General features: G+C 48.0%; 1 protein-coding gene across 2 annotated transcripts in view; it reads right to left on the reverse strand.

Annotated features, from left to right (window-relative positions):
• Positions 1-22631, reverse strand: part of Fstl4 (follistatin like 4) — a 411964-nt gene that overhangs the window by 16399 nt on the left and 372934 nt on the right. For both annotated transcript variants that reach the window (XM_052197362.1, XM_052197361.1), the window contains 6 exons: positions 19300-19420; positions 6818-6979; positions 6361-6495; positions 5010-5036; positions 3539-3657; positions 1253-1402 (listed from right to left, as the gene is read on the reverse strand). In XM_052197362.1, the coding sequence (XP_052053322.1) occupies positions 1253-1402; positions 3539-3657; positions 5010-5036; positions 6361-6495; positions 6818-6979; positions 19300-19420 (714 nt within the window). The remainder of the gene's footprint in view (positions 1-1252; positions 1403-3538; positions 3658-5009; positions 5037-6360; positions 6496-6817; positions 6980-19299; positions 19421-22631) is intronic.

A 22631-nucleotide genomic window follows, 5' to 3' on the forward strand; every position in this document is an offset into this window, starting at 1 on the left:
ACAGGCTGATGACACTCAAGTAGACAGCTCCAGCCTCCATCTTTCCTTTGACTTCAGGCCTGTTAACTTGACTTGTCTATCTAAATACCTGACAGCATTTCAAATTTAATCTCCTTTCCATCTGTGCCATGGTCTATAGTCAGCCTTGAAATGAAGGATCTTTAATCCTCACATCCTTGATTTCATTTGTGGTCAAATAATCCTCTGCCTCTCCCAAGAATACTTGTGACTGCAGTCAGGGTCCACCTGGATCTTCCAGGATCTCCTGACTTGAAAAGTCCTCAGCCATACCTACACTGCCCCTTTTGCTACATAAGGTGACCTTCAGTCTTCTGGCATAGAATGTCTTTGGGGCCATAATTTAACCTGTCATTGATTATAGACAATATAACTGTTCTATGTTCAAGCTAACCAAGAAGTGAACCATGTGCTTCCTTTTTCCCCCTCTCCAACCTTACATTCAACCTGCCAGAAATAGATTTAGGAAGGCTGGATAGATGGCTCAGTGGTTAAGAGCACTTGCTGCTTTTCCCAAAGACCAAAGCAAGGTTCCTAGTAACTGTATCAGGTGGCTCACGACTGCCTCTATGCCCAGCGACCTGGGATCTAATGCTCATGTGCACATACACATGACTAAAAAAAACCTATCTACTAATTTCCCATCATGGACTTCCGAAGCCTCCACCATCTTGTGCCCGAGACAAGCTCCACCGTATCCCTGTTCTAGCTCCCTTGCTATTTGCAAGGCTGTGTTACTTGATGCTCAGAAACCTTTTGGTGGCTTTCTTTCACCTTGATTTTATTCTACAGCCTCTCTGGCCTCCAAGGCTCTCGGGGGCCAGCTCCTAAGTTCACAGCCTCCACTTCTTCCCCTCATCTCTACATGCTGCTTCCACCCTCTGTGTCTTAGGAGGCATTCAGAGCTCAGCTCTGCTCAGCTCCAGAGGGAGAGTCAATTTCAAGCAGTCTTACAGCTCCTCAGCACATGAACCCTGGCTTTCCACAGCTCGCGCTCCTTACAGCGCCCAGAACTCTGCTTTGTGTTCCTGCCTCCCTGACTAGAGTCCCCGCTGGGGCCTCCAGCACACTCATTCATGGCTGGGTTTTGAGCATGTATAATGTGCTGTGCACACAGTAATATATGATAGGAAGCTGCACAGAAGTCTCCCTCTTGGCTAAGCTGGGGAATGTGTACAAAGCAGGCATTGTCCCAGGATTTCAAGCCTTCCCCACTCCTTCCAAGAGCTATTACCTGTAAGACCTTCTGGGCTTGAACGTCGACCACAAGGACTCTGTTCAGTGCTGGCTGGGCCACGTAGATATACCTGTTCCTGACATTGACTGCAGAGGCCCATTGGCATGGCTGGGTCGCATCTCCTTCCACATGAGGACAGATTTCTTCCTGTAAGGAGACAGCCAACCATATATCTGTTCTCCTACCCCGCTCCAACATCCCTGGGCTCTCTAGCTATTGACCCTCTTGGACCCCGTTTCTTTTTTGTTTCAAACTCCTTGGGATTCATACAACAGTGCATAGGCCCTGCCATGCCAAGAATTTCTCACTTGACCTTTGTCTTCCTCATCAAAGTCAACACTCTGTCACTGTGTTCTCAGTTTGTCGATCTTTCTAGATGGAATAGCCCTGGGCTCCTTCCTGGATTTCTTCTCTAAAGTCTATTTCCTTGTTGATCTCACTGAAACCTATGGCTTTAGGTACTATCTACCCACTTGTGACTCCCAAATTCGTATGTGTGCAGTGCTGTCCACCTTATTATTTCTGTATTACTGTGTTTGAGACAGGGATTTTCAGTTCACCATGTAGATTAGGTTAGCTGGCCGATGAATACCATGGTCTGCCTGCCTCTGTTCCCCTAGGCTGGCATTATAAACATACACTTAAAACAAGATTTGCTTGCATGTTTCTGTGTATACTACATGCACGCCTGATGCCCCTGGAGGGGGCATCTGGAACTAGAGTTTCTGATGGTTGTGAACCACCATGTGGGTGCTGGGAACTGAACCTGGGTTCGCTACAAGAGTAACATGTGCCCTTAGTCACTGGGGCATCTCTCCAGCCACACCCCCCCTTTTCATGTGGGTTTAAGGATCTCTACCTCAGACCCTCATGCTTGCAAGGACAGTGCGCTCCCAGGCGTCTGTCTATCTTTAGTCAAGCCTCTTCTCTGTACTCTACTCTTAGATGCTGCCTCTCGCACGTTAAACTTGTATATCTAAAATCAACTTTTAGTTCTTTTTTTCCCAATCTTGCTATATAAAACTAGGAGCTCACTGCTTTCTTCTCCCCCTTTTATGATCCTTTTTCTTTTATATTTTTAAAGATAGGAACATTGTTTTCTCTGTCACCTGTGATGCATATACTCTCGGATTTCCCTGTTACCCTGTCCTAGCCCTGTCCCCTGGTTTCTCTTAGCCTGCCCGAATGGTTGATGGCTCAGGTCTCTGCTGGATGTCTCCATGCCCCTGTCCATTCCTCAGCTTTAGACACTACTCACAACCAGATGGTGCCCAGATCTCTCTCTTCAGCTAAGAAACATCCCCTCAGCTCCTTTTTGGTTCTTTCACAGGCACCTCAAACTTAATCATCCAGGATGGGCCGTATGCTCTGCCTCCCATGGCTGGACTCTCTCTTTAGTGCCTTTTCTACTTGGCATCACAAGATGCTATGAAGTCCTGGTGAGCAGGACCATGACCTAACAGGCCTAACAGATCCTGCAACTGCTTGGGGGCAGCAGCCTGAGAGAACCTCAGAGAACAGAATAGAAACCTAGGAGAATAGGAGCAGGGAGGGTGTCCTCAATCTCCCCCACAGTGGTCATCTCTTCTGCTGCCCCCTCCTTGTCACCTGTCACTTGATACTTGGCTTTATGTCTCATTTGTAGCACCTCTGTAACTCTGGGTATTCATGTGTGTCCATGCCTAAGGGTCACCACAAGAACACCTGTCTAGATGCTATATCTGTTCACCCTACATTCTCTATTATTTGACTATGAAATTCTGGAGGCCTGAAACCTAGTGTACCCTGGTATAGCAGGAATGGGGGGGGCACATCTATGTAAACACTAGGTGCTGTACAGCCACAAAGGTATCTCCTACAGGAGGACCTAATTGAGGACTACCTGAGAGACCAAGGATTGCTGGCACAGACAATGCCAGCCAATTGGGAACTGCTGCTTAGAAGAGAGATGCTTTCTTGGGACCAATGGAGGGTATTAAAGGAGCTTGCTTCAGTGTTTCTCACCTGCTTCCAGAGTCTGTGTCATTGACTCCACACCACCTCACCTCCACCCCCCAAGGGCAGGTAGGGTCAGGCAGCCAGTAGTCCGGCACAGGCAGCACCCTTGCCCTCACAGCTGCTGGATGGAGAGCTATAATTCTCTGCCTCATGCTCCTTCTTTAGCATAGAACCACGCCCACACAGAATGACCAGAACTGAAGGAACCCAGACTCACACACACATGCACACACGTGGATCTTGACCACACATGATACAGAAGCTGCCTCAGCCACAGAAACTCACATAACTCATGAAGATCTTCTCTGTAGGTTTCAAGCGTCTCTGGACCTCACAGTCCACAGGGTGGATGACAACGATACCATCGTCAGAGAAGACATAGAACACGTTTCCCACGCTGAGGCCTGGGGGGAGGGAACCCCGCACAGTCATGAGCTTCTTGTGCAGCAGGGCCACACAAGGCACAGCAGCACAGTAGGGGTGTCATGTACTTTCCCGGTGGGGAGGGGTAGACAGTTCCCAAGACTGGGAATCAGCATAACCTATCACCAGCTCTACAGTACCCTGTATCTCCTACTCAGGCAAACAGGTCCGTGCTGCTGGAACCCAGGCCCTCAGAGATGCCCAGGCTGGAGGGAGCTCACAGAATTGCTCTCGAAGGCCAATCCTAGTTATCCCCTGGAGAATCATCCAGGGCTACTATATGCATATGCCTCAGAGCATCACCCCCCGTCCCCCAAGCAATCTCACTGTCTGAGGCACCATGCCAAAACACCTCTGTCATGAATGATCCACCTTACAAATCTTGGGCTGAAGCAGTCACTCAGGGCACAGCCTCCCCGGGCTGCTTTGAAAGCCAATCACCAGAAAAGCCAACATAAGATTGACATCTTAATGGAGCCCACGCAGGGTTTGTAGATGCAGCTACGTTTCCAGCTGAGTGTAGCATGGTGCTCAGCCAGTGTGGGAAAGTGAGAGTCAATACTCATTCACTACACAGTCAACCTCACAGGGACGCAGCCTTCTGAGCCGCCCTCTAGAAGGCTCTGTTGAAATCTAGCTTCTACTACAGGGCTCCAAGGGGCTCCCAGCTTCCTTTGGTGCTGTTGTCTGGTCTCATCTCTCGCCTTTTAAGATCTGAGAGTGCCCTGGGACCTGTAGTCCCTTCCTCTTGGCTTCTGAGTTCCGGCCTCTCTAGGACTTCAGTATCAGCAGCGATGGGCAAAGCATTTAGCTGCTGAGGTGAGATGGGATTTGTTCAGTGTCTCATTATTTACTCTGAAAGCAGCGCCTACCAGTCCTACGGTGGCTTTAGTGTGCCTTTGGTCTCTACAGTACACAGCAACCCCAGTAGACTTGTGTTCCCTTCTGAGTCCCTGCTGTATAAACCCGAGTCCCTCTGCAGTAAGTACCCCAACAGCATGCAGAGGCCTAATGGCATACCACTGCTTAAAACACTGCTTAAAACACTTAGGGCATGAGCTGAGTGTACTCGGTGGTCGAGGCACCAAAGCTGGGGAGCAGAGAATGCACCAAGGGTTAGAGGCAGCAACCCTGCTGTGGGCCTCTGTCCCTCACGTGTACCCTGTCAGGATCAGTGCCCAAAGCTCAGGAGGCTAAGCTGGGTCTGTGCATGTGTGTACCACAAGAGTTTGACTGTGAGTCCCCTCTCCCCTTGGTCTATAGCCTCTGCGAAGCTGGTGACTCAGGAACACATGTGACTACAAGCATGACACAGGACAGTCATAGTCAGTACCTTCTTCCCGCCACAAGATGTTTGCCACTGTGGCAGCCAAGAATTAGGAGAGCAGCAACATGATAGCCAGGAGAGAAAGAGAAAAGAACAATGTCAAACCTTCACTGCTGTGATTCATTCTCTTAAGGAACATTCTAGAATCCACTTGTTGCTTGACAAATCTTGATCACTCATCGGTCCCCCAACAATATCAGCTCATAGTCCTGGACCCACGTGGACACTTCAGGTCTCAGAATGTTTTTTCTTCCTAAATGAATCTTTGAAACTGAGTCCTAGGGTTCGGGCAGCTTCCCCTACTCTGTGGGCAACAACGAACAAGCACCCTTCTCGCCCCCCCCCCCCAAATTTCCTATGTCCTTCCTGGAGAGCTGATTTTCAGTTAAGATTCTCCAAGGAAGAACATTCTCTCATTCAATGATCAAAGCTTAACTTGGCGTCTGACTGAGGGGTAGGGACTGACTGGCACCCATGCTGTGATGTCTGCCTGCAGGCCCACCTGGGGATGCAGTGGTTACAAGGGAGAGGATGCTTAGCCCATGAGGTGGGTGATGATTCTCACAGGAGAGAGGCCACTCTACTCCCAGTTGCATATTCATCTGGTAGCCCCTCCCCCCATGCCATGGAGAGCACTAAATTCCATTCAGGCTTTTGTCCATATATACATATATACCACGAATATAACAGAACAATTATAATACACTGTGGTGAAAAAGTTATTTAAGGGGCTGGAGAAATGTCCTACCAGTCAAGACCATATGCTGCTCCTCCAGAGGACCATAGTTCAATTCCCAGCATCCCACAACAGGCAGCTCCTAACCACCTAGAACTCCAGCTTCAAGAGATCTGATCCCTTCTTCTGGCCAATGTGTAAACCAGCACACACAGGTACACATTAAAAGAAACTCTTAAAGTTATTTAAGACGTGTGAAGTGTTCATTTATGGAATTTCAGATCAAAGGAAGTATGACTACAGAGAGGGGACGGCTGTCTGCACCTGCGAGCTTCTAGGCCACCTGGAGCACATGGTGGCCCTATGGCTTTTGTGACTGAGTTTCCAGTCATACATCACATAGAGGCAGGAGCAGAGATGGGGTATTTGGGCTTCCTTATAGTCCTGGCCTCTGTGCCCTGTGGCCTGTGGCCTTCTATGGTCTATGTTTCCAGAGCTGTGTAGTTTGCTTGAGAAGGTCACCATCTGTACCTAGCTTTATGGGCAGAGGAAATAGATTTATCCCAGCCTTTAGAGGCTCCCAGTTGGTGACTGTGGCCCTGGAGAGTTAATGCATTCCCCTTGCCCCCCAAACACTGCTGTACAGCTTAGCGAGGACCTCAGAGCCAATGGGGCACTCACGTGTCTTCCTAGCTGAGTCCTCAATGAAGAGGGAGGAGATATCTTCATCCACACCCACTTCATTCTTGGCAATGCAGGTATATGCCCCAGTATCTTCATAGCGAACACTGCTGATGTGGAGTTCGCTTCCGTTGGCTGTAGAGGGGAGAGTGCACAGGGTGGAGCTCTCAGGGGAAGAACCCTTTTACGTGCCCTCCCCACCATCCTCTCAGGATCTCTGAAGAGCCTTGAGCTAAAAACATAGTCATAGGGTGTGACTGAAGGCAATATTCTTGGGACTGGACCCAGGATAGGGTGGCACTGTTGAAATAGAGGGTGACTTGGAATCTGGCCAATGGTCTCTCGGATGCCCATGAGACCTGAGTATGCCAGTCAATAGGGGATCTCTGTTTCCTCTTAACATGAGAGATGATCTTGCCTCTCATTTCCTGTCCTGGGATTCACATGCAATTCTTACCCAAGAGGGAGAGCTGTTTGGACATCTGGGTTGAGACATCCATGCCATTTTTCAGCCAAATGATTCTGGGCAGGGGAATGCCTTCAGCATGGCATCGAAGGCTGGCTGCTACCCCAGGTTCTTGTGCCTGGGTCTCTGGATAGACACGGATGACTGGTGGCACTGTAGGTGAGAGTCAGTGTTGGTAAGAACAAATCTACACCTGGTCTTGGGCCTGTAGTCAGTCCCTGAGACCCTTGGTCCAGAGGATGAACCTGAGAGGTGACTCTGGAGGCCTCGGGACCAGTTTACAGTGATCATCTTTGACAACCCACGCACCGAGGAAAAAGGCTGTAAAATGAATTACTAGTAATAAACACAACCGGTGTTGTGCCCTGTAATTCATGGCTTCTACCTTTGTTCTAAATATGATCAGAAAGACATCCAAATATTTAACACTGTTCAGCCGCAGGATATAAAGAGCAACCAGCGGCTGGAATTAATCTCCAAATGAACGAAACTCAGATGTATTATTCCTGTTATCGGAAAGGCATTGGACAGGGCCTTAATTTCTTTCAGGAAATGCTTCACGAAGCACTTATGGGCACTGACTGGCAGAGCTGCTGATTACATCACAGCTCTGGGGAAGCCCATCGATTTTCCAGTGGGTCATTTTTATTCCTTCACTCCCTAAGCTCTGGAACCTGCATGGAAGAAGGAGGAGGAGGCGTCCTTGGCTGGGGAGCGACAGCTCTGGCCCTCCCGTGGTTGAATTTCAGCTTGGGTGTATGACCTGATCCACTGGCTAGATGACCACAGGTAGGCAAGACTCCGGCACATTCTACAGCGCACTGCCCCTTACAAGAACAGGCCGGGGGGAGGGACTCTTGGAGAAATTGGGATTTCAGGAGGAATCCTCTCTCCTGTGGCTAGAAGTAAAAACATCATCATTTCTCACATTCACAAGGACTTATGCTTATAATACATTTTACTCTATATACTGTAAAACAGGATTTGAGAGTGTATGTAAACAAACAAGTTTTAAACAAATCACACATTTGTGTGTGTATGTGTGTGTGTGTGTGTGTGTGTGTGATGGATTCCTCTTGAAGTGGATAACTATGTTGTCTTAGCACTATCTGGAAGTTCCTTTATTTATTACAAGGAGGAATCCTGGTATTCTCCGAGCTAGCAGAGAGTATTTGATACTTAGGTAGGAGGAGTCAATGGCACCGATGATGGACTCCGAGTCAGGGAGCACTCTGGTGGTCCCCAGAGGACAAATTAGAAACTCTAGAATCATTAGGAGCAGTAAATATGCAGTTCATAGACACCATCACTACCACCACCACCACCACCACCACTACTACTACTACTACTACTTCTTCCTCTTCCTCCTCCTCCTTCTTCTAAGATGTATTTATTTTATTTCTATAGGTGCACTGTAGCTGTCTTCAGACACACCAGAAGAGGTCACCAAACCACATTATGGATGGCTGTGAGCCACCATGTGGTTGCTGAGAATTGAACTCAGGACCTTTAGAAGGGCAGTTGGTGCTCTTAACTGCTGGGCCATCTCTCCAGCCACCATAGACATTCTTCTTAACAACTCAGCTCAAGTTCCAAGGCTTGCCCTAGTTGACCTCTGGGAGGGAAGAGGGAAAATCCAAACTAAGCTCGGGGAATCCCAAGAGCAAGATGTCTCTGCCACCTCTCCCCCAGTGCTCTTTGCTCAAAGTTTTGGAGACAGAGTCCCAGGCTATAGCAGCATCAAGGATGATTCTGTCCCAGATTAACCATCAAGGATGGAGGAGTTGAGTGAGACCAGTTGAGATGTGGGTGGAGATCGCTTTTAAGAACACAGATGTAAGCTTTTCTTGGAGCTACTTGGTTCATATAGGAAAGGATGAACCTTTCTCACACATTGCACTAGGCAGTGGGAGAAATGGGGTCTAAGAGGCACAGAATTTGGGTAAGGAGGCTATAGAGGCCCAGAGCACAGAGGCTGATGGGTGTTTTGAGAAGGTTCTAGAACAAACCAGGGTTCTAGTTGAGGACTTTACCCGGGACCTGAGCACCATAGCATGGGCTCTTGCAAGATCACCTATTCATAGCAGCCCACCTGACAACCACAGAGCGAACCTACAGGAAGCAGAAGAGTCCACAGAGGTAGAAGTGGAATGGAGAACTCAACTGGAAGGCCAAGAGAGTGATGAGTAAATCTTTGAGCTGCCTAGTTGTAAGAACAGCGAGTTTGATCAACAGAAAACAAGAGAAAAAGAATACAAAGGGGCCTAAGAGTGTGAGAATGCTGTATTAAGTTATGGGTAATAAAAGTCTCAATGAAATGGATCATTTAAGAGGAACCTTTGGGGCTGTAGAGCTGGATATATATAAAAATGAATAAGTTGTGACTGTCTCACTCAGTCCTTGCCTTAGTTTTCTATTGCTGGGATGAGAACCACGACCAAGGCAACTTATAGAACAGAGGAAAGTCTTTGCGGCTTATCAGAGGTTGGGTATATGGTCGTAATGGGGAGCATGGCAGCAAGGCAGACAGGGTTGGGCTTGGAGGAGGAGTTTAGAGCTTACATCTTATACAGGAGTTGGCAGTAGAGGGGAAGAGAGCTAACTGGGGATGGCATGGGCTTTTGAAATCTTGAAGCTCACCCCAGTGACATATGTCTTCCAACAATGCCATACTTTCTTATTCTTCTCAAGCAGTTCCATCAACCTGAACCAAGTAATGAAAGACCTGAGCCTATGAGTGCTGTTTTCATTCGAACTACCACAGTCCTGTGTAAATCAGGACAATAAATACAGTTCCAGCAGGCATTTCAAGAACACACTTGGCTAGAGAGATAGCTCAGTGGACAGAGTATTTGCCGTGCAAGTGTGAGGACATGGGTTCGGATCCCAAGAATCCATGTAGAAAGCTGGACTCAGTAGCATTTATCTATCATCCCATCTTTCCTGAGGCAAGAAAAGGACATCATCCTGGGGACAGGAGAATCCCCAGATGCTCATGGGTGGCATCAGTGAACAAGAGGCCTCCCTTAAGCAGGGTGGGGTGTAAGGAACAACCCCCAAAGTTGTCCTCTCACCTCCATGTACTGAGGGATGTGTGCATGCATATGGACATATGGATATGCAGACACACATAAAATATAACAGCAGATGCTGAATAAGTATGTTTCAGTGTCTATTGGGATATTTATAATGACCAAAGTAAAAGATGGCCAAAAAGAAATCATTTGATTTTCTTACTAGACACCTAAAGAACCTTTGGAAAAAGACCTAAACTCCTTTTCTTGGACTGTGACTATGCGAGCCCCAGTAAATCAGGAACAAAATAATATTTTCTTCCTACAATGAAGAATATGTCCATAAAAAGAAGGACCAACACCATTCCCTTTAGGAAAATGAAAAAGGAGAAAGTACTGGAAGCAATGGTAACGCTGATGCTCCAGGGGTATGGTCAAGGAAGATAGGATCTGAAGGCATAGACATTAAAGAATTATGCCATGTTTATCCCTGTGAGGAAACACCCAGCAGAAACAACTGAAGGATTCTCAGCTCACCACGGTGAGGAAGGCCTGGTGAAGGGAGGGGCTCTCTCTCTGGTGCAACTGAGGCTGTTCATATTGTGACCAACCAGGCAGCAGAGAATGTGGTTGGTGGAAGTTGAGTATCGACTTCAGAGTCTTACACATAGCGACCTCTTTCCACTACCTAAGCCCCACCTCCTAAGGGCTCACCAGCCTCCAAAATAACATCCCAAAACTGAGGACCAATTTCAAAACACTCATGGGGAACATTTAAGAATAAAAATATTTAAATTCATATTCATTTAGATGTCTGCGTCTGCTTGTCTGTATGTGCACCATGTATACGTGTAGTACCCTCAGACAGCAGAAGAGGGCGCCAGTTCCCTTGGAATTGGAGTTACAGGAGTTTGTCATGAGTCACCTGTTGCGGGTTCTTGAACCTTGGTCCTTAGGCAAGTACTCTTAACTGCTGAGCCATCTCTCCAGACTCTCAGAGGGACATTTAAGATTGCAACCATATAATAGAGAAAAGTGATGTTTTCCATAACTGCACTCCAGGCCACGAGCCAAAAAAGATGGTTAAGATCACATGACAATACAGAGCCAGCACCAAACATCCAAAGTTAATAGCTTATTTATATATCAGAATAGACCAGACAGATAACAGCCTGGACCCAAGCGATGAGAACTGTAAAATCTTAGTGACAGCAGGAGAAAAGGCAGTAATGTGAGGGAAGCCATTGATTAGGAAGATTTTCCATTGTCACAAACAAGATCTGACAAATTAACCCACGGACTATATCTAATTCCAATTAAAACGGGTCTGTTGGGGCTTGACAAAAATAATGCTGAGTTTATCTAGAAGGGAAAAAAATTCAGTGCACGGCCAAGGGAATTGAGAACTGACATTGCTTCTTGTCATTTTTCTAAACCAAGATATCACAGAGCAATTGCAATACTGAGTGTGTTGTGTGGGCGGGGCAAGGCTTCTCTGAGCCTAGCACCCGACTAAAGACCTTGATTGATTTTACAAGGCTCTGTCAATTCCATATCAGGCAGCTGACATCTATGAAAGACCAGCCGGGTATTAGGCATGATGCTAACAGCAGTACGAGTCCCTTGGGTGGTGGGAAAGAAGACTGAAGGAGCTGTAGCTGTGATGGTCACTCCCAGGGGGCCCTGGGGAGCAGAACCTATTAGCCTTACTCTCCCCTCCTCCTACAGGAGAGTAAAGTGTCAACCTCCAGGTGTCCGTGGTACCTGTTTCTTCATTGGTGCTGAGCTCGTCCAGGGAACAGGACTGGCTCCCACAAGGCCTGGAGCTGGCCCTGGTCTCTGCTCTCATCTCTGGCAGACATGTGCTATAGACCGAGAGTTTTCACACTTGGGCAGGTTACGTCTATCTGATCACACACAGTGCTCACCCTGTTCCCTGCCCCCGCCTCCCAGGGCCTGTGTGCACGGCTCTGAGATGGGAGCTTTCTCAGGCCAATTTGGGACTAAATTTAAACTGAAATATGTGATAGTGTTCTAGAACAGAAAGACACCTGACTGAAAGTCAAGGGTGTAGGATGAGTCACTCAACAAAATGCATGCCTAAATTCAAGGCACTAAACTTTCCATAGGTGGGGGGAGGGTGGAGGGTGGGTGGGAGTGGGGGGGTAGGGTAGGGACATGGACACACAGACACACACACACAGCCTCTATCCATCTGGAATTCTCTTTAAGGACACGGCAACTCTCCTTGAAGGGAACCTGAGAAGAATGAGGAGGGGACACGTACTGTCCCTTCCTCCCCAGCTTGCCTCTGAGTGAAGCTCACCAGGCTCTTCTCTTGTCCTTTGTAATGACATCATGTCATGTTGTCCTGATGGGCCCTCCCTCTAGTGAAACTCCTTTCCCTGTTTGACCCCGCCCCCTGGAAATGAGCCCAAAAGCTTTCTCCTGAGGACATTGCTTCTCTTGCAGCTTTCTAGGGCAGCCCCTTCCTCTTCAATCTATTCATTCATTCATTCATTCATTCATTCATTCATTCATTCAGTGCATGTGAGATAGAGCTTAAGGCTTCACACATTCTCGGTGAGTGCTGTACCTTTGATCTTTTTATTTTTTATTCGCACAACAATGCTGGGCTTTGAGACTGCTGTTCCTTTTGCTCTGCTTAGCCCAAGCCCTGGGTCATGCCCTTCCTCGTCTAGGACAACACCCCTTGCTCCTCACCTGATTCTACTTCTAGGGACTTTTCTCCTTTCAGCTCACACATCTGTTCATCCTCTCCGAGATTAAAGAAAATAAAGAGACTCTAAGGCACCCCCAACACCCTGACTTCTTCCCCAACCCCAGCCCCTTTTCTCCTACGTCATCAGCAGTCTTCCCTAAGCCAGACCTGGCCATCCATTGGGTCACAGTGGCTTCCACATGCTGGCCTGACCTCGGCAGCCCTCATCACTGCCCTGGCCTGCCTGACTGCACCACACAGCTGAGTGCCGCCTCTACCTGGCCCTGGGTATCCCTCCTCATCCCCACTGGCCTCCCACCTGCTCAGCTGGCTTTTCCTCACAGCCCTGGCTCTGAACGCAGGTCTCCACCCTCTGGTGGCCCAACCCATCCACAGACTTGACACCTGTCTCCTGACACATCTGAAATGCATCTCTCCAAATCAGACGTTGCCCTTAAAGCAAACTTACATGTCCATTTGCACCCCACTCAATGTCTCAGTGGACACCCCACATTGGCCATGGTCTAGTGAGTTCATGATCTGTTTCCCCCCAACTGACTCCCCCTTGTTTCAGTAAAGGACAGGCTTCCCTTGCCAGAACATTTGGGGTCACCTTTGACCCCCCCCCACCTTTCATCAACACTACCCTCTCCACCTCTTTCTCCTGCCATCCTATGTAAATAATGTACGTTTCCTCCAATTCTCCTAATTCCTTCTGTTCTTTAAGAAGTGTCTTCCTTAGCGCTTTTGCCCATGGCCACACCCCCACACAGACGTGGCATGCCAAAGCAAGCCAATTTGTTGAATGGCTGGGAGATGGGGGTGGGGAAAAGAGCATCTCTCATCAAATAGAACAAGTACATGCCAGGAAGTCAAGAGGGCAGCTCGGGGAAACCGAGGAGCTGGTGACACTGGGATGAGGGGAGGGACACGTAGTCAATGAGGGTCAGAGATAGGCTGGCTGGGCTACGGGGCACCTGTGTATGGAATACAAGACATGGCGCTGCCTTTGGGTATTTGGGATCATGGGAACAGTAAATGGCCATGATCCCTCATGAGACAGTGGGTCAGTTTCTTTCTCTCTCTCTCTTTCTCTCCCTCTGTATCCTGTGGGCCATCCTGGGCACCTAGGCAGGACCAGAGGCCCCATGGTCTATCCTGAGTTGCAGCACAGAAGGTGAAGGTTGGCTTTGCCGAGCACACTGTCTTACTTAGAAACCCTCAGCATTTGCTGAGGATAAAACTAGCACGAGGAATTAAAAAAAAATACCCAAAAAACCCCAAAAGAAACCATTTCAGTTGGTTGGGCCCTCAGTGCCTCCCTATAAAACCAAACAGTCCTCCTATGGGTGAGGCCCAGGCTCTGAGTGAGCACCTGGCCTGTATCCACCCAGCCCTGATCCCTGCAGTCACAGGCTTTGGCCACACCCACTGCCAGCCCTGTAGAGTCCACCAGAACAGGCAGGTCACTAGGCTGGGAATCATCCACGTGGGGTCTTGTCAGAGTCAAACAAAGATGCCAGCTTTCAGGAGCACGATAATGACACAACTGCTCACGTCCTAGGCCATGCGCGTCCCAACTCCTAGCCCCTGCCCTTCATCTGTCCTAGGCCATGCGCGTCCCAACTCCTAGCCCCTGCCCTTCATCTTCTGCACATTAAAAAGATTATGAAACTAAGCTACACTGGACAAAGATATTTCCTTTTATGTCTGTAAAACCTTCTTATGAGAATTTGAGGGGCTCAGTTGGTAGAGTGCTTTGCCTAACAAATACAAAGACCTGGATTCCAACCATAGAACCCACACAAAAAGGCAGGGTGTGGTGGTACATACTTGTAATCCCAGGAAACCAGGAGGAAGAGAAAGGTAGGTGGTCCCTGGGGTTCTCTGGCTAGCTGGCCAGTCAGCCTGCCAGCCAGTCAGCCTGCCAGCCAGCCAACTAACCAACCAACCAACCAACCAACCAACCAACCAGCCAGCCAGCCAGCCAGCCAGCCAGCCAGCCAACCAACCAACCAACCAACCAACCAGTCAGCCAGCCTAGCCTACCTGGTGAGCTCCAGCCTGGCAAGAGACTCTGTCTCAAAAATAATAAGGTGGGTGGCTCCTCAGGAATGACCCTGAAGTTGACCTCTGGCCTCCACGTGCAGGTAGGTGTACACACCCACACCTACACCCACAAACCTACACACACTCCATTTGCGTCCATAACACAAAGGGTCACTTTCCTTGGGAAAAGTTTCTCATTGCCAAGGCTTAGGCAGCATAAACATGTTCTTAAGTAAGAAGTCACGAAAGTCCCAAGCTGGAGTAATAAGCAGATTTGAAGATGATTATTGTGTTTTGGGGATGAATCACTACTTGTCTGAACTGTGGGGAGGTCGAAGGTATTTTTAATTTAATGGATTAATCATCGATGTCTAAAGTTCTCGCTCCTTCCCATGAGAGCAATGCAGGGACTTTGCAGGAAGTTATAAATCATGTCAGTTTTTGGGCCTCATCTCTGGAAGCCTGGGCTATGGGGAAGTTATACTAATCATTTGTGTGTGGGTAGTATACCTTTCTGGAAGGGTTCCTTTATGCAGCTAGGTTAAGCAGCCACAGAAATGGGGGGATCCTGGAAGTTGGTGGTGGCCCAGGTATGGGACCTCTGCTACCAAACAGGTTGAGAGCAGTGTGGCTCTAGCAGGAAGCAACTTGTATTTGGCTTGGGTAATTTTCTCTGGGCCTCCATTTTCCCATCTGTATAATGAATGTCCTGGAGGTCCTACAAGCAGCCTCTAGCTTTGATCATTAATGTCTACCAACTCTGACTAAATGTGGCTTAAGATAAAGCCAAAGTCTTCTCCAAGTCTGCCTGTCCTGTATCCTGTATATTTCCAAAGCAACTTACTGCCAGACCTGGAAGAGACCAAAGACCTCCAACAGCATAGTTGGGGAGCTGTACCGAACTCCACCCTAGCTTCCCAGGGCCCTCTTTCATACCCTCAAGTGTGGCATGGATTATGAAAATGATAGGCCAGTGTGACAACCCATATCTCCTCCTTCCTCAGAAGACTCTTTAGCAAGTCAGAGAGCCCATGAGAATCACCAGGGCCCTTCTAGCCATCTAGGGCCTGGGACAGGCTTTCTTCCTTCAGCACTGTCTTAGGGTCTTACTGCTGTGAAGAGACACCATGACCAAGGCAACTCCTATAAAGGACAACATTTAGCTGGGGCTGGCTTACAGGTTCAGAAGTTTAGTCCATTATCATCAAGGTGGGATCCAGGCAGGCGTGGTGCAGGAGGAGCTGAGAGTTCTACCTCTTCATCTGAAGGCTGCTAGGAAAAGACTGGCTTCCAGGCAGCTTGGATGAGGGTCTTAAAGTCCATACCCATAGTTACACACCTCGTCCAACAAGGCCACACCTCCAAATAGTGCTACTCCCTGGGCCAAACATTTGAACCACTACATCCTATTTCTTGGCTCCCATAGGCTTGTTCAAACATATGAGTCTATGGGGACTATACCTAAATATAGCAGATTGCAAAATGCATTTAGTTTAATTTCAAAAGTTCCCATAGTCTATAGCAGTCTCAACAATGTTAAAAGTCCAAAGTTCAGGGCTGGAGAGATTGCTCAGTGGTAAAGAGCACCGACTGCTCTTCCAAAGGTCCTGAGTTCAAATCCCAGCAATCACATTGTGGCTCACAACTATCCGTAATGTGATCTGATGCCCTCTTCTGGGGGGTCCGAAGACAGCTACAGTGTACTTACATATAATAAATAAATAAATCTTTTAAAAAATTTAAAAAGTCCAAAGTTCAAAGTATCTTCTATGATTCATCTAATTACTTAACTGTAATCCTCAAAGCAAGACAGAAGACCAGCTAGGCAAACTCCAAACTCTGCACTTCTGTGTTTGATGTCAAAGTGATCTTCTGATCTCCAATTCCTTTCTCATCTTTGTTGACTGCAACAAACTTGCCCCTCTCACCCCGGGCTGGTTCTATTCTGTTAACAGCTTTCCTCAGCAGGTATCCCATGGCTCTGGCATCTTTAACATCTTGGGGTCTCCAAGGCAACTTTAACTTCACAACTTCTTGTTTCAATGTCTGGGATCCACACACGACCTTCTGGGCTCCTCCAAGGGATTGGGTGACTTCTCCAGCTCTGCCCTCTGTAGCACCCTAGGCTCTGGTTTACTCTACTCCACTGCTGCTACTGTTCTGGTGATCATCCCATAGTATGGGCTTCTCAAATACTCTGGAGTCTTCTGCTGCAACTAGGCTTCACCGATAGGCTCTCATAGGCTCTACCTTGGTGCCAAACCTCAGCGTCTTTTCATGACCCCTTCAGGCCTTGCCATCAACTGCAAGTGAGTCTGCACCTTCACCAGTGGCCTTCTGTGGCTTCTCACAGTGTCAAACCTCAGCTGCATTTCATGACTCCTTCATGCCTTCAAAACCAGTACCATCTGGGTGACTCTTACACATTATCAAGTACAGCTGCAGCACAAGGTACAACTTTGGCTATCTCTGGAACACAGGTTCTTTATGGTCTCAGAAAACATTTCCCAGCAGGTACCATGTCAGTAATGCTGGTCTCCTTAATCACTGATGATTTCTTAGCGCCAGCTAACCAACATTAATTGTCCCAGTAGTCTCATATATTCTTGACTCTAAAGCCAGAGCCACATGGCTGAAGTTGCTGAGTTTTGCTGCTTACTGGGGCTGGAACATGGTCCCCCTTATTCTATTCATAGCTTTCTGTTTTCAACTCCCTCACTGCCTAAGCTTGGCTGTCCTGGAACTTGCTCTGTAAATTGATCTTGAACTCGGAGATCTGCATGGTTTGTCTCCTGAATGCTGGGATTAAAGGCATATATTACCACTCCTGGACTTAAGCTTTTCTTCACCTAGAACTTGCTCTGTCCCAGGGTAGCCTTGACCTCAGAGATGTGCTTGGTGTTGTCTCCTGGGATTAAACATGTGCAGCACCATGCATGGGCCTAAGCTTTTCATGACCACTGTTCAAGATCTTGATCAAAAGCTTGTGTGTCTTTCATTTCATTTCTCAATTGTAGTTCATTCTAGATTAAACATCCAAGTGAAAACAATATTCAAGTAATAGTAGCACCCAATATGATATAACTATTCCTTGTTCAATAACAAACACATAAACAATAAGCTTAGCTGGGTGGGATCTTGTCACAAAGTCACTACTCCCTTAATCTGTTTATCTCTTTGGACGTAGAATTCAGCTCCATTTTACTTCCTGGTATTCCTTTATTATTTGAACCATACATTTTTATGTTTTTCCTTTCAAAGCTTGCTATACTTGTTCAAAATGCTCTTCATGAGACTTTACCAGAGAACAAAGTCTTTGTTGGGCTTTTTTTGAGACTTCCTTTGTCAATGCAATTAATATAAATCTCTTTACTTCAGCCTCAGGTAGACTCCTCAGACAAGGGCAAAAAGCAGCCACATTCTTCACCAAAATGGATCAGGAACAGTCTCTCAGCCGCATATTAAACTTCTTCTTCTCTGAAACCTCTAGAGCCAGGTTTCCAGAGTTCAAACCACCCTTAGCAACAGTCTTCCATATTCCTACTAGGGTAGCCCATTAAGCCCCCTTAAAGCATACCACTGCTTCCAAATCTAAAGCCCCACATTCTTCTAAACAAAAGCATGGTCAGGCCTATCACAACAATACCCTAGTCTCTGGTACCAATGCCTGTCTTGGTTAGGGTTTTACTGCTGTGAATAGACATCATGACCAAGGCAACTCTTATAAAGGACAACATTGAACTGGGGCTGGCTTACAGATTCAGAGGTTCAGTCCATTATTAATCATCAAGGTGGGAGCATGGCAGCATCCAGACAGGCATGGTACAGGAGGAGCTGGGAGCTCTACAACTTCATCTGAAGGCTGCTAGGAGAAAACTGGCTTCCAGGCAGCTTGGATGAGGGTCTTAAAACCTACTCCCATAATGACACACCTACTCCAACAAGACCACACCTCCTCCAAATAGTGCCACTCCCTGGGCCAAACCTATTCAAACCACCACAAACACCAAGCCATAGCCCACAAAGATTTTTGTCCCCTACTTCTGGAAGATTTCTTTAGTGACCCAGTCCTCCTTCCTGGAAACCAATGGCTTAGAAAACTGCTTGGTCAGGATGGGGGGGGGGTGTAGTAAGGAGGGGTTAGTTCTTCCCAGCCTTCAAGATGGCTGGCAACGCCTGAACCGAGTGAGTTTAGAAGGATCCTTCCAAGCCCACCTATCTTCACTGGCTGAGCCTGAGAGGAGGAGGCTCAAGGGGCCCTGTGAGAGAAGGACTGCTGCAAGGAATAAAGCCTCTTAGATGCAATGCACCGTGCCACATGTTACCCGTAAGAGCATTGGTGGCCTGGACGCTGGCTCCGCTATCACTAGATCCAAAGATCAAGGGATCCTGTCACCTGTAGGCCACTCATGCTCCATACTTCACAGTGGCCACTGGGGCCTCAGAGAAGCCTCAGGTAACTTGGCTGTGTGACGCATCCTCAAGTCCCCTCCCCCAGCATTTGGATTCATTTCACCCGAGGAAGCCTTGGGTAAGCCAGGCCCAGTACTTTCTAAGCCATTTCCTTTATTACAGCAGATGGGCTACGCATGCCTTTAACGAGACAAAATGCAAGCGAGGACGAGGTTTGCTTGGAGTGGTGTGGAGGGAGCTTCGAGGGGACAACATGCATGGAGCCATTTACTAACCATTCACCTGCAGGACGTGGGTCTGGAACAGCTGCTCATGGCCCAGGGCGTGGCAGGTGTAGTTGCCCATGTGGATTGTGGTCACCTTGGTGATGTACAGGGAATCATCCTCGCCAAAGTCCTGTGGGGGCAAAAGAGCGGTGATGAGATTCGCTTCTCTGTGGAGCAGACTGGACAGCTGGTGAGTTAGTTTTCCAGGAAAGCAAGCCCCCTCCCTGGCACGTCCTCCTTTGTGTATAGCCATGACCTCTTCCACCTCCAGTTCCTTTTAGGTCCTGGAAATGCTGGCTTGATTCACAGGAATCTTGCTCACCTGGTGCAAGGCTTGGTTCTGGAGGGAGGGCCTTGTTGAGAGCAAGGGCTGACAAACTTTCTTAAAGGGCTGGGTAGGAACTATGTCGGCCTCCCTAGTCTTCAGGTTTCTGTCAGCTCCTTGGCTCTGCCTTGATAGCTTGATTATAGCTGGGAAGATATGTATGCGAATGAGTGTGGTATGTTTGATGGCATCTACAGACTCCACGTTGCTTAACCAGGGTTCAATTTCATCCAGATCCCACTTGCATATGGGTAGCTTATGTGGTCAACCAAGGGAAGAGAGACAGACTGATGGAAACATTGACCTGACCAAACCAAACCAAACCAAACCAAACCAAGGCCAGATGTGTGTGTGTGTGTGTGTGTGTGTTTATTTATGTGTGAGAGAGAGACTCTCATTCATTCCCAGGGTTTCTACAGAAAGTAACCCAGTGAGCCAGTGAGTGTCAGCTCCATGCTCTTTGTAGCCTCTCAGGATGGCTCTTCCTAGGTCAGGGCACAGGGGAGGTGGATGGGCAGACGTTCAATAAACACAGGGCCCCAGCACCCCCCCCCCATTAGCTGTTCTTCTTGTGGAGATGTTCATGAAGCTGGGCTCTTCTAGGCACCAGCTGAAGACAAGGTAGGACTCAGGATTTCTTAAGTTGTCTGTAGAACAGACAGGTTTGGCTTTAGCTATCAGACATCTCTAAAGATGTGGGGCTTGGCACTATTAAGACCTTGAAGACTTTAGCTTACGGGTAAGAAAAATGGGTTGCCCAGGATGGGCACTGTATTTTGGAGACACCTGGCACAGAGGTCTAGGAGATTCAGAATTGGCTGAGGTTCTTTTCAAACACACCAGAGTGTCCACTTACAAGCTGTGGGTGATACATGTGCCCTGTTTGCCTGGTGGGGGTGTTGGCAACCCAGCAATGGAATGAATGGGAGGCCAGGTGTAGGGGTGCACACCTGCAGGAGGAGATGGAGGCAGGAGGATGAGGGATTCTTGTAACCTGGGTCATATGAGACCCCATCCTAGTTTGCTTTCTGTGGCTGAGATAAAACACTGATCAAAACCAACTTGGGAGAGGAAAGGGCTTATCATAGCTTATGGGTTCTAGTTCATCACTGAGAACACCCTGGAGTCGGTAACTGAAGCACTGGCCACAGCTGACCCTGGCGTCTTTCTGAGGGTACCACCACCTGCAGTGGTCTGGGCCTTCCTGCATCGGTCATTGACGAAGAAAAGACCCTCATAGACTTGCCGACAGGTCGGCCATATGGAAGCAATTCCTCAATTGTGGCTTCCTCTTATCAGGTAACTTTAGTTTGTGCTAAGTTGGCAGCAACTAATGGGCATAGAACTTGTCCAAACCAAACCAAACTCAAAGACAAAGGAAGGCACATAAAGATGCTTCCTGGTATGGGACGCATGGCACACATGCAGGGATTTTTATTTTTCCTGTTATATACACCTTGTTCCCTCTCCTGCTTGCTCCTGTCTTCTCCTGCAGAGGCACTGTAGTGGCAGGACTCAGGCTGTCAGCTGCCTTGCACGGGACATCTGTGAGCACTCAAGGCACCACTCCTGCACCTGCAGCAGTGACACTCTCCCTTGCTCAGACCCCCAGGGTCTGATCACAACCGCATGAGTCCCTTTCAAGATGCTTTGTGGGCTGGGTATGTGGCTCAGCTGGTAGAGGGCTTGCCGAGTGTGCTAAGAGTCTGAGTTTGCTTCCCAGAGTGCTTAAACAGGAGGTAATGGCACATGCCTGGAATCCCAGCATGTATGTGAGCTGTGGAGGTATGAGGAGGAGGCAATCGAGGCCATCCTCAGCCACATAGCACATTCAAGTCCAGTCAGAGAGAGAGAGAGAGAGAGAGAGATGCTTTTGTGCTAACTTAGCCCAATGAGGGATGAGAGAAAGGCACAACGTAGTGGCAGAGAGGCTGACAGTGAACATGGCTCCTGCTTTCCAAATTAGTAAAAAATGGCTCGCCGAGCTCTCATCTCGAAGCCTTCTGGAACCCTGCCCCTAACTGTGAAACATCACTTTGCTTAAAAGAGCCTATTCCTACTATTCCATAGACGCCTTGGTCATAAAGAACACAGAAGATAGCTGACTTATCCATTGTCATAACAGAGCCATAAGGGCTTAACCCCTGAGTTGCTGATGAAGAACTAATGGCTGATCGATACCGAGATGACGGATTTCTGTCTGTTTCCTGAATCAGAATCTAAGTGTTTTGCTTGGAGTCCAGTTCTGGGAGGCTGGGTGCAGCCTGGTGTGTGTATAGGGGTGTGTGTAACTCATCCTTGGTGTGTGGGGGAAACTCAATGCTTCACATGGTCAGATGCAGGTAGACTCCATCCTAATGTGCAGAACCCGAGCTGTTTGCTGGGTCTAGTGCAGGGTCATTTGAATTTTTCTTGATTCTCCTCATCACAGCCTTGTTAGGGTCCTTGAAGGTAACCTCAGACTCCAGTGGTCCCATCCTAGGGTCCCTGCTTTGTCAGGGTTGCTAGTCACCCGTGTCACAGCATTTTGGAGGCTTAGAAGGGGTCTAGGTAAGGCAGCTGTCTAAAGTCAAACTTCCAGGAATCATCTGAGAGTGGTACCCCATTAACATCAGCACACAGAATTCAAGAGGTTACTTGTGTCAGGATCTGATATGTGGCCAGCTCCCTGCTGCCCCCAACTGCCCGGTGCTCTATATCTAGAGATAGTTAGCGAAGAAAATAGGAAAAAAAGCTGCCTGTGCAGACTTTTGTTCTTGTCAACATTCCCTGAAGAGTATAACACAATAACTGTTTATGTAGTCTCAATACCATGCCACACCACACACATCACGTAGAGAAGGCTCAGGGCAGGGTACAAATAGGTATGCAAATGCTGTCCCATTTTATATAAAGGACTTGAACATCTCCAGATTTACATCACCTCATTTTATCTTCTGGGAAAACACCCAAACATAAAGCAGACGCCCAGCTCCGTGGAGGAGTCAGTAGGATCTATTTGAAAACATCTGATCTC

The sequence above is a fragment of the Apodemus sylvaticus genome, chromosome 10 (genome assembly GCF_947179515.1).
Source record: "Apodemus sylvaticus chromosome 10, mApoSyl1.1, whole genome shotgun sequence".
NCBI classification, from domain to species: domain Eukaryota; kingdom Metazoa; phylum Chordata; class Mammalia; order Rodentia; family Muridae; genus Apodemus; species Apodemus sylvaticus.